This window comes from Kogia breviceps, chromosome 4 (genome assembly GCF_026419965.1).
Source record: "Kogia breviceps isolate mKogBre1 chromosome 4, mKogBre1 haplotype 1, whole genome shotgun sequence".
Classification (NCBI taxonomy): domain Eukaryota; kingdom Metazoa; phylum Chordata; class Mammalia; order Artiodactyla; family Physeteridae; genus Kogia; species Kogia breviceps.
The window spans coordinates 156358153-156370648 of NC_081313.1; the positions used below are offsets into that span (position 1 = coordinate 156358153).

Below are 12496 nucleotides of genomic sequence, written 5' to 3' on the forward strand. Positions count from 1 at the left end.
TTGCTTTGTTTTTATACCCACTTGAGGGGAATTCCTTTAGTAACAACAGATCTTTTGAATAATGGGAGAAGGGCTCATTTGGGTAATTAAAATACATAAGCAATTTGAAAGCAGTTTTAATCCTTTATCTGACTTTTAACATATCTCTGAATGGTGTTAGGATTAACTTAAATTTGACATGAGGAAAGGGAGTAGTAGAGTTCTTAAAATCTTGGCTAAATTCTTGGTAGCCTTTATCCTTGTCAAATTAGTTTTAAGAGTTCCGTGAAAGGGAGCCTTTTTTTAAAGCTAGCTGTTATATGCATAAAGAATTTATTTTATCTTGAATTATTACAACTGAGTTAATACTGGACTCCCAGAGTACTTGGGGGCAACTACAGAGCTGAAAGTGACCATAGAAGACTCTAATCTAGATCAGCTGGAGGTGATTTGGTTCCAGTGGGGAGGCACTTTGTCATGACTGGGAGGGTACTATTGGCATCTGGTGAGTGGAGGCCAGGGATGCTCTAAACCTTCTACGATGCACAGGACAGCGCTACAGCAGTTACCCAGTCCAAAATATCAATAGTGCCAAGGTTGAAATGATCTGATGCTTTCTCAACAAATTAGATTATATAAAGAAAGGACTTAAAGTTACAAAATATAAATGAACAAAACAATTAATAATATTAATATCACCTATAATCCCACCACCTGAATATACCCCTGTAAACATCTGATTTGTATCTTTTCAGACATTTTCTCTGTGTGTGTGTGCGCACGCGCATGTGTGTGTGTGTGTGTATTTTTCACCAAGTTTTTATTGAGGTCCTCCTTGAGCCACTCTGCTAAGAACTGGGAATATAACATTGAACCAAACCAAACTCCTGTCTCTGTAGCTCCCCCGCAGACAGACATTTTATTTTTCTCTGTGTTTAATAGGCTCATGTATATGTACTTAACCTGGTCTCAGTTTACATGAGGTTTTTAATGTTTCTCAAATTCAAAATAAAACCAAAAGATTTTCACAACCCATGTTTTGGTGCTTTTTCCCTCAGAGGTTACCTAAGCAAATTGAGGAACGTAATGAAAGACTAAAGGAAGATATGTTAGGTAAGTCTGCTTCCCGTACCTTCTCTTGACCATAAATAGCTAGGAAGCCGGGGGCGGGGGTGGGGTGGGGGCCATCAGTACTTTTATTCATTAGAGGAGAATACAGCAGTTAGAAATAGCTTTGGGGCCCTTTGTTTGCTGTGGGCACCAGTACCTTGGGGCTAGTGAGTTCTTAGCCATTTTTAACTCTAGAAGGAGCAGTGTGGTTTAGAGTGGATAGCAGCTTTTCAAAAACTAAACTTTCATTTTGTGGGGTTGTTTTTTTTTTTTTTTTTGGAAAATTTTCCTGCCTTCAAGAATGCAAACATAATTAACTCCCAACCTGGGTTGCCACCAGCCTATATTTCAGATCATGAGTTTCATAAAAACAGTTGAATTTCTTCATTTGAGTAAACAACTTCAGGTTTTTTGGTTTTTGTGTTTTTTATCTGTTTATTTATATTTGGCTGCATTGGGTCTTCGTTGCTGTGTGTGGGCTTTCCCTAGTTGTGGCGAGCGGGGGCTACTCTTCATTGTGGTGCGTGGGCTTCTCATTGGGGTGGCCTCTCTTGTGGAGCATGGGCTCTAGGCACGCGGGCTTCAGTAGTTGTGGAGCATGGGCTCAGTAGTTGTGCACGAGCTTAGTTGCTCCGTGGCCTGTGGGATCTTCCTGGAACAGGGATAGAACCCGTGTCCCCTGCATTGGCAGGCAGATTCTTAACCACTGCCCCACCAGGGAAGTCCCAACTTCAGGTTTTAAGTTCATTAGGATGCAATCAGTACAAGCCAATACCATGTCAAAACCAAGGGGACTTTTGTTTTGAAAATGGCATTCAGAGTCCCTTTAGTGTTTGAGAACACATGTGAGGGCAAGAGTTAGTAGTAAATAGGAAGGGGGAAAAGTCTGTGGGTTGGGGGGTCGGGGAAATGGTTTCTTTTGACCCATGTTTTAGTTACTTCTTGTATTTGCCAAAGCATGTTTATAGTTGGAATTAGAGAGTTCCTCTCATGAACAGTCTGCTTGATGAAGGGGAGTAAAGGTTCCTGGACAGAGACCTGCCCAGCATAGTGTGCTTATAACCTGTCTGATAGTTCTCTGTTCAGGATCTCCTATATATTTTTCCTTATGAATATTTTCTAAATCTATATTGTGAATTGCAATCACATGGGACTAAAGGAAAATCATTTAAAATAAATTGAGCTTGGCCATTTATGGCCAGAGAATGAGACAAATTTCCCCAAAGATCACTCTGATAGCAAAGTTGATTAAGAAGCCACTAACCTAGTCGATCCAAAGCCCTCCGGCCCCTGCTGGATAGACTCAGACTCCAAGGGGAGATGCTTCAGACTTCGGGAGATTTCTGGAGCCTTCCTCCATTTTTCCAAAATTGGCTCTTTCCCTAATTTACATATTTAATTAAATTTGACACCATGTTTGAGCAGAAAAGTTATTTTGGAGGTACTTTTTCTTCAAAGAAGAAGGAAGAGAGCATTTTCTTACCTATTCACAATGATGCTTTATTTTAGCAAAAAAAAGGAAAGAAAGAACTTGCATTTAGCTGAGCTGGATTTCATGCTGAAAGAGATGACTTGGTGAATGAGCATAGTGGATTTGGAAAAGACACTTAGGCACTGGTCTCTGGGTCCATTTGTTTTGAACCAATATGGAAAAATAAAGGGATAGGTATAAATTGAATCTTACTGCCATTGTCAGTTCCAGATGGAATCAAAACTTCCATCTGTCCTTGTCACTCTAAATTCTACTGAGCTGATGTTTCCTGTCTTGTGGCTTTGGCTTTTACTTATGTTGTTCCCTTCATAAACAACTTAAGTTACTTGGTAAATAATATGTCAGTTTGTTGTTACACATCAGTAGTCTGAATAGCTGGACTCTTTTATATTCTTTTTTTTCTTTTCTTTTCTTTTTTCTTTTGTCTGCATTGGGTCTTCCTTGCTGCACGCAGGTTTTCTGTAGTTGCAGCGAGCAGGGGCTGCTCTTCATTGCAGTGCGTGGGCTTCTCATTGCAGTGGTTTATCTTGTTGTGGAACATGGGTTCTAGCCGTTGTGGCGCATGGGCTCAGTAGTTGTGGCTCACGGGCTCTGGAGCGCAAGCTCAGTAGTTCTGGTGCACGGGCTTAGTTGCTCCACGGTATGTGGGATCTTCCCGGACCAGGGCTGGAACCCGTGTCCCCTGCATTGGCAGGCGGATTCTTAACCACTGTGCCACCAGGGAATCCCCTTCCTTTATATTCTTAATGAATATAAGGATCATGAATAAAATATTGGTTCTGGGTGTCACCTCCCGTAGGAGAGCCTTAAAGGGAGAAATCACTCTCAGCCCCACAAGAGCTTTCTGGTGTTCTTCCTTCCTTGTTAACTGATGAACCAGCTTTGATTCGTGTGCTTTGAGATTTTGGGAGGCTGGTCCCTCTAGAAGCGCAGAGTAACATCACTTGCTTAGAAGTTCTGAGCAAGCATTTTGCAGTGGACTGCATGATTTTTAGTGCTAAGTTTCTCTGGGAATGATGGCTTCTGCTGGAAGCTTGGCAGTTAAAGATTTTTAAAACTGCTTAACACCATTTGTCACTGGCATTGACTACGTTATGTGATTATTTAACAAAATGAGATTGTCTTTAAGTTTGTTCGATAATCTTGACTTGCTTTTGCTTTTCTCTCTGTAACTTGACTTCCTTTTTGTTAGAAAGAAGAACTACGTACCCCCCTTCTTGGGAAAAAAAATTCTAATTGGAATCATGAATGGGTAGAACATACTTGCTCCTCTCTTCTTAGTCTGTCATTTATAAATGTCATCCTTAGAGCAGGAGTGGAGACCCATGGTAGCAATCACTCATAGTGCCACAGTCCTTGCCAGAGAGGGACAGTCATGCTGACTTTAGATTTGAGGAAAGGGGTGAGTCACTGGAGTGTTTCATTTTGTCCTTTTCTCTGGGAAGATAGCCTGGTGGCTGTTACAGCCAGGGAATAACTTAAGGGTATAGTCAGTGGTGTGATGAGCTGGGAAAGATGTCCTGGACAGAGCACCCCAAGAGGCTCAGAGCATTTAGCTTCTGTTCCAACAGTTCCGGGGGATCTGCTCTTCCTACCTCAGTCTAGAGGCTGTCCTGACCTGGAAAACCTAGAGCTGTGACATGAAACCCTTTGATTCCCAAAAGGATCAAGAGACGTGGGTGAGGCACTGCCCCAGAAACCCTACCTTCCTTTCACTGGCACCCGGCCGCTTGGCACACACAGGGGCTGTGTTCCGCATCCAGCCCAGGTTTTCCACTTGTACCATGCCCTCCATCCACCTTCTTGGAACATGTTGCTGGTCTCCTGATTCCTGAAGTTACTCAGGTGTTCACTCCGGGCCGTTAGCATCCTAAAGAGTGTGTAGTTGTGAACTGAATTAAGAATACCACCTTGTATGTTCCATGTTCAAAAGCTAGATTTGGAGCCAGAAGTAACTTGTTCATTGTCTTTGTGAGGATGCAGCAGATCTTTGTTGGCTATTCCTGTGCATGTGTGCCTCTCTGCAAGTGATGGCGGGTCCTAGAATCAGCTCCCTTGCCAAATATCACCAGAGAGCCTCGAAATTGTTACTGTCCCTTAAAACTGCTGAAGCCATACATGTGGGTATGGAAATCCAGGCTCTTTTTTTTCCACATTTCTCTTCCTGCTGCCCTGCCTAACACTCATTACAGACTGTACACTTGCCATGCCGTGTGCTGTGGCCACTGGAGAATCTCTTAGCCAGTTCCGTGTTGCTGTCACCCCCTCAGTAGGGAATGTCAGTTTGGGGTTTTTGATGCCCTCCTTTTTGCTTCGTTACCTAGTTGCTGCTCCTGTAGCTTCTCCTCTTTGATAGTTCTTGGTAAGGCTTCTTTCCACTTCCACTTTCACCCAAGAGCTAACTAATATATAAGCATTTGAATTGAGTGTGAATTTTATTTTCTCTATTCTGTGCTCTCCTAATTTGCCTTTTGTTCAGAGAAAAGCAAGAGTCACAGCTTCATGGCTTAGTTTTCTGCCTCATAAGAGGAAATGCAGTGTCAGGATTCACTTGGATGCATTTGGTTCTCCTAGTAGGAGAAAGTCCTCAATGATCTATGCCACTGGGCCCAACCTCAGTGATCTTAAGGGGGTGAAAACAAATGGCCTTCCAGGCTCTCCTGATGGTAAACTGACTACTGCACAGTCAGTATCTCCGAAGAGAAATTATGTGTAATGAGTCAGTTGGGTTTTTATAATACAGTGTTGCTTGGAGACACAGAAATTAATATTTATCAGAACTGGACAGTGCCAAGCCTTGATCTCTAGTCATAAATGTTCTTGTCTGAGCACAGTGCTGGACTCTTGTCTTTGCCATGGGGTCCCTTATAGATGAGGCCCTGACAGCTAGGGACATGTGGACACATTCAGGCTGAGTCATGGTGTCCAGTGTGCTACAAGTGGAAATAAAGGAACCTAATACTGCCCAGATAAGGGGAGGGGTGGGATTTGGCAGCTGGTGGAAAGAGTAGCAGATAGGCTGGTTTGGCAGATGATCCTGTCTTGGGTTCAGCGAAGCTGCCCTTGTCTCTGAGCGCCCAACCTGACTGTGAACGGCAGCAGGAAGATTCGTGAGTGTGTGATTGTGTACAGAGCTAGGAAGGAGCATGATCTCTGCTGAAGGTGCTTCTCTGCCACCGTCATAAATAGTAAAAGGTGAAGCTTGCAGACACCAAAACTTGTTGGTTGTACCTTAACGTTGTGCTCTGTTTCTCTATGTCCCCATTGGCCCTTCGCTAATTTCAGAGCTTTTTTTTTTAAATTAAAGTGTAGTTGATTTACAATATTGTGTTAGTTTCAGGTGCACAGCATCGTGATTCAGTACTTTTGCAGTTGATAACCATTTGAGTTTATTACATGATCATGGGTATAATTCCCGGTATATCCTTGTTGCTTATCTATCTTATATATATAGTTTGTGTCTGTTATTTCCATACCCCTTATTTCAGAGCTTCTTCACCCGACAGTGTAGACATCAGATGTTTGTTCAGTGAATAAACGGCCTCTTTCCCGTTATGTCTCACCAGCTTTCTGTCAGAACCACCTCCAGGCTCTCCTCTTGCGGTTTATTCTTCACTTTGCCCCGTAGCATTATTAACCCTGAAAGCTGTTCTCAAACCATCAGTGGCCTTTGCCGCGCCCTCCCGCCTCCCTTTCAGCCCTTTGGACACACTGCCCACCCTTGCCTGCCTGTCTCCGTATGCTTGATCGTACCATTTTTGCCTGCACTGCCCACTCCCTCTACCTCAAATGGTTGCAGTCCTGCCTGTCCTTTGGTGGTGATTGAAATGCAGACTCTCACACACACAGCTCTGCCAGATCTCCCTCCTCCCTGCCCAAGCTGGAGGGCATCTTCTTCTTATTGACTCTCATAGCATTTTATATCTCAGCTACATATGAACTGGCTTCTGTGTGTGTCTTATCTTCCGTCATATCTAAGCTTATTTTGGTATAAAGACAGTGTCCTGTATCTTTGCATCCCCGCCACACACATGTACTTAGTACATGTTGGGTGAATTAATTCAAGTCAGGTTAACCTCAGGTCTTCTCTAATGGGGAGACTATTTAATCATGTGTCGTTTTTACGTGTCTGCTACCTTCCAGGGACTTCATGTACATTGTCTGTTTAGCAAGCAGACTTCCCATCTCCTGTTCTACTGTTCTGGCGATAATAGTCAAGCTGTTGTGGAATGTTATAAAGGCAGATATATGATAATAAAAGGAAAAAAGAATGATGCCATATGTGTTAGGTTGGGTCCTTGGAGAAACAGAAGGCAAGATTTGATTAGAAACACAAGAGTGGACTTCCCCGGTGGCATGGTGGTTGAGAATCCACCTACCAATGCAGGGGACCACGGGTTCGAGCCCTCCGGGAAGATCCCACATGCCACGGAGCAACAAAGCCTGTGTGCCACAACTACCGAGCCTACGCTTTAGAGCCCGTGAGCCACAACTACTGAGCCCAGTGTGCCACAACTACTGAAGCCCGTGCATCTAGAGCCCATGCTCCACAAGAGAAGCCACCGCAATGAGAAGCCCACGCACTGCAACAAAGAGTAGCCCCCGCTCGCCTCAACTGAAGAAAGCCCACACGCAGCAACGAAGACCAAGCGCAGCCAAAAATAAATAATTTTTTAAAAAGAAAGAAACAAGAGATTTATTGGAGGAAACACCTGCAAGGGAAAGTGAGGCAGAGGGGCGGGAGTTGGATGTGAGTGGGAGCCCCGTCAGATCCCCGGGAGGAGGGAGGACTTGGTTCGGAGAAGTCCTGCACTGCAGGGTGGTGCCAGGGACATTTCAGCAAAGCCACTGGGGAGCCACAGTTACCTGTCACAGGGGTCCCTGCTCCGTCCCTGCCCTGCTCCGTCAATGACTGTGAACAGCCGTGGGACCCTCAACATCTGCATGGAGGGGACTGTGCTCGCTGCATCTGGAGAAGCACGTGTTCATGGCTGCCACTCCATGGAATCAGCCAAGCTAAGGTCCAAGGCTCCTTGTGGCGGGCAGGTCCTCCAGCCAGTTAGGCAAAGTCCGGGCCTGCACAAGGCCCCCTGCCCCCTCTCCATCTGCAGTTTGAATACGTGTGCCCTTGCTTTGCCGCCATCTCCAGGGTGCAGTGGCCTCCTCACCACCTTCAATAACTGCTCCCCATCCTTCAGAGCCTCGTCTCTCCTGAAACGCCTCCCTCACACCCCTGAACGGGCCTGAGAGCTCCTCTGGGCTCACCTCAGTCTTGTGCCTGGCTGCCCACCAGGCTGTGAGCATCTCAGAAGCCAAGAATACCTTGTGCTCTTTAGATCCCAGCACCTCCTATAGTAGATACCAAGCGATATGTACATTTGCCCTTCACGTTGTTCTGGCAGTCGAGGTGGACTTGCAGTGATCCCTCCAATCCAGCCCAGGTGGTGGCCCCTGGCGTGGTCGACAGTCCACAGTGGCCCTGGGACAGGCTCTTCCTGGGGACTGTGACATGAGTGGCCCTTGAGGCTCCTTCTTACTTTACTCACTCCGTGTCAGAAGAGCCAAGAATTGTGCCAGCAGTGACATTTTATTGGGCTTCTTTAAATGTTTGTTTCCTCCCTGTCCTCTCTCTTCAGCCCCAAGACAGACAGACTGCCCAACTTCTGGCTAACTCACGCTCTCCTGAGGGGGTGGGGGGCCTCCGTTTTCTTGGCTTGTTGCGATCCCCTATTCACACATCCATCTACCTGCAGCAGTGCTCTGGGCCTCCCTGTGCTGCCACCTGTGTGCAGGGACGAGGCCTGTGCTGGAGATTCTCCTTAATCAGCACTGAGCATATGTGTTCCAGGTTTAAGTTTCAGAAGCCTGCCTGGAGAGTGGTCAGTCTGGGTTTTGGGAACTTACTGTGAATATGGTGAGCTGCCAGGGGGCTAAATCTTAGACTGATTCCAAAAGTTTCCAAGAGTTAATAGAAAAGGCCTTGACATTTCAAGGCCATGCATCTTTAAGTTCTTTACCTGAGGTTTATTTCAAGGTGGGAGACCTCAGAGGGACAAAGCTGCTAACAAGGGTAAGGTGGGAAGGAACCTGTACCTCTAATGATCTGGGGTTTCTTTCCCTTTTACCCTCATCCTCATCTCCATTGGAAGCAGACCTGCAAGAAAAATTAGAACAGTGTAGAAATGGTCGTAATACGTATTCACCCATCCTCGCCAAGATTTTCCAAAACACTTATAGCTTCAGGTATTCCATCCTGTTGCCCACATATCCCTGTCTATCTCTCAGATGTCCTGGAACCTCCAACTTCTGTATAAACTCCATGGCCCTCTTGTATGGAGAACCAGCATAAAAATCCATGGTTACACTGTGTGTCTTCATTTTGTCTTTATGACATGAACTCACCTGGTGATTAACAAGGAAAGCCTAAAACTTGGGGAGTGAGACTGGGCTATCGAGGTGATGGTGCCGTGCAAGAGAACAAGATCTCCCATTTCCCGAGAAATGATGAGTTTGGTGTGGAAGCTAAGACTCGGAAAAGCAGGAAGCTCTTGAGTTTGAAGCCAGGTTCAGTAGAAACCCGCAGCGTGGAATTGGATTCAGCAAGTCTCTCTGCTGTTTCATGGAGAACAGACTTGGGGGGGCCTTGGCCCTCCCCGCCAGGCTTGGCCTTCAGGCCCCAGTAGAGCAGCCCGTCGCTCATCCCAGAGCCTGTCCCCTGGGGGCTTTAGCCAGTCTGGACAGGAGGCCTTGCTGTTGCAGCAGGGCTCCCCTCGTGCTCCTCTACGCAAGCCACGGCTCAGGGTGGACGGTGCTGAAGTGATCGCTCTGCTGTACATTGGGGGCTGAGGGTTTCATGATCTTAAAAGCAGGAGTTTCTTTTTAACTGCAGAGATTCTCTTTTTATTTTGTAATCAGATAGGCAGTTGGGGTCTTCCTGCTTCTGCTGACTCCCTGTATTTACTGGACTTTTTGCTTTTACATTGCAGGTAAACTAAAAGATCTTGGGAACTTGGTTCTTCGGCCTTTTGGACTCTCCACAGAGAATTTCCAGATCAAACAGGATTCCTCTACCGGCTCCTATTCCATCAATTTTGTTCAAAATCCAAATAATAACAGATAACAAAGATAACAATGGCTTTTAAAGCTGGCTTGGAAATTGTATGCTGCTTGTGTTAGCAAGGGGAAAGGCCCCGCCAATGTTGAACGTTTAACAGCATCTTATCTCAAAGACAGGCTATCTAGTAGAGGCCAGTGCTCCCTTCTCCCCCTTGTTTTATGATCAGGGTGAAACGCAGTTCCTGATGTAATGAGCCTAATTTGATTTCCATTTTAAGGTGGTGTCTGTGCAGCTCTTGTCTTGGTTCTGGCTGTTCTTTGTTTTGTCCGGGAGAAAGCCTGCTTGTCAAGGCTCACCTCCCCGAGCTCCACAAAAACAAGCGCAGCTGGAGTCTCCTGGGCCGAGCACACCTGCCGGTAGGAGACTGCCCAACCACGATCAGTGGGTCCCCACCTGCTGTTCCCTCGCCCCAATCACACACACTGCCCAGGCTGCCCTGCGTGGGCTCCAACATCTCCTAATTTCCTCTGTGGTAATAAACGCTTTCTGTGACAGTCTGAGCTGGGTTGTGAATTTTGTCCCTATAACGACAGCTGAAGTGGTGTTGGTTTCGAGCAGTGTTACTGGATTCCACAAGTCTGCCCAGAGTCTTAGTTGCCACCTTGAAGATGATCTTGAAGAGCTGACCATCCTACCATGTATTAGGATTCAGAAACTCCACCTTACAAGCTGTCCCGGGCCTCTCCAGGTTTGTGCAAATAATTATGAAATCAGTGTTTTCGACCAAGTATCAATCTTAGTAATTTCAACTTAAAATAGCTTCATTCAGGAATGGTGGTATGTGAATCCCAGAACAAAACCATATTCTTTTAGACTCCATGAACCCAAGTTTCAAAGGTAGATTTTTTTTTTTTTTTTTTTCTAGTCATCAGTGCTGGTGAAAAGCTTTCAGTTGTTATGGTTTGAGTGTCACGGGCAGTGACATGCCGGTTTCATCTTAGAAATGAAGTACAGTTATAATTCTGTAAGTGACATGCAGTAGGCATGCTCCCAGTGTTGAGAATTGTGCTGTTCTTGTGCTCTGTTCCTCAAAGCCCCTCAGCGGGTGTTGGTAGGCAGTGGAATCATATGCTGTATCCATACTTTGTGATTTACGAAGCCTTTCTCCCAGATTGAAATGGAATTCCTCATACACTTTATAAGGGGAAAGGGAGAAGGAGAATGTGGTTTTTAATTTTGCTTTGCTGTCTTTATGATAAACCTGGCATCTGACTTTTCCCGAAGGATGTGTGTGAGAAACCGTACAAGTTGTACAGAAAGCTTAGCTGAAAGCCGTGTGGCCCACCCAGCGGTGATGAGTGCATCCTGTGCAGCCGGTGGGTGCTGTGCACTGCTGCTCCAGCAGGAGCAGCCCTTCTCAGACCTCTTGATCTCAGGACCCCTCCACACTCAAAACAATTTAAAGAGCACTTTGGGTTATGTGGATTACATCTCTTCATGTTTGCCGTATTCGAAATTAAAACAGAAATTTCTTAAATATTAATTCCTTTAAAAACAACAAAATACATTTTATGTTAATACAAGTATTTTAGAAAAAATCTAAAACAAAATCACATTTTAGTGAGGGAGACATCGTTTTACATTTTTGCAAATCTCTAATGTGTGGCTTGATAGAATTTAGGATTCTCACATCTGCTTACATACTTATTTTGTCACGATATCACTTGTCATGTGGCCTGGAAAATTCTGCATACCTGTGTACTTGTGACAGAATGATGCAAATAACCTCTTATGAAAGGGCCTCAGGAACCCCTGGGGAGCCTTGGACCACCTCGAAAACCACTTTGTCAGATTATGACTTTTGAGCTCAGTTGCTGAGGCTAAGCAAAGGTCAGGGCTGAGATTCCTGAAGGCTATCTGAGTCTCCAAGGAATAGGAAATAAACCCGTTTGCCTAGAAACAGCCTTTCTTAAGACAATACCATTGCTGCAGGGGGTAGAGGTTTTGCTTCTTAGGCATCCTTCCTCCTCCTCCCTTCCTCGCTGAAATCTTAAAGGAGGCCAAACAAGGCCAATATTAAGTGCTTCTAGTGATTGGGCCAAGTAATATACCTAGAAAGGAAAGGAAGGAAACCTAAGGAGGTGTGAGTTTGCTTAAGCCAAGGAGTTTATCTATCACTGTTACTTTTCTGCTTCTAAAATCTGGAAGAAAAGATAGATTCAAACCTTTTGAAAATGTTTGTTCAAACCTACAGAAAAATCCTGAAAGGGTTGTAAAGTAGGAAGAGTGTACGTAGGAGGGAGGAAGGTGGCCTGTTGCTAAGATGTATGATTTAAAATTCTGTGATGCCTTCCTCCCCTCACAATGAAAAAAGGTATACCAGAATTTACTTTTAAGGTAATCACACTGTGACATCGTATATATACTTATGCCAGTGACATTGCAATGGATCAAAATAATTTTGGATCTTCTTCTAGAATTTCCTTGAAGGCTCAAACACATGTTTAAAAATACTATGATCTATTCCCTATCTGCCTACATGAATAGACCAAGAGCTTCCAGAAGGTAAGGGCCGTATTTATATTCTTAATAGCACCAGCAGCTACTGCTTTACTAGAAATTTAGTAAACTGGTATTAAAGGATGTTCCACAAGTGGTCTCAAAGTGAACAACCATTCTATCCAAACGTCCCTAGATTCTGTGGCCTTTATTTAGTACCTGTATTTTTGACGCTTAAAAAGACATTCGTAAAGAGTCCCTTTAAGTTGGTCGAGTGCATCTTGTGCAGCCATGTAGAATGTCCTCAGATGGTGATCATTCAACCTGGCCTGTAAACATGTGCCCCCTGGTTTTTTTTG

At 44.9% G+C, this 12496-nt stretch overlaps 1 protein-coding gene across 3 annotated transcripts in view; it reads left to right on the forward strand.

The window, feature by feature from the left end:
• The window catches only part of TTC1 (tetratricopeptide repeat domain 1), a 79920-nt gene extending 69725 nt beyond the window's left edge, over positions 1-10195 (forward strand). For all 3 annotated transcript variants that reach the window (XM_067032256.1, XM_059062690.2, XM_067032257.1), the window contains 2 exons: positions 1038-1092; positions 9568-10195. In XM_067032256.1, the coding sequence (XP_066888357.1) occupies positions 1038-1092; positions 9568-9701 (189 nt within the window). In that variant the 3' untranslated portion in view covers positions 9702-10195. The remainder of the gene's footprint in view (positions 1-1037; positions 1093-9567) is intronic.
• The last annotated feature ends 2301 nt before the right edge of the window (positions 10196-12496 follow it).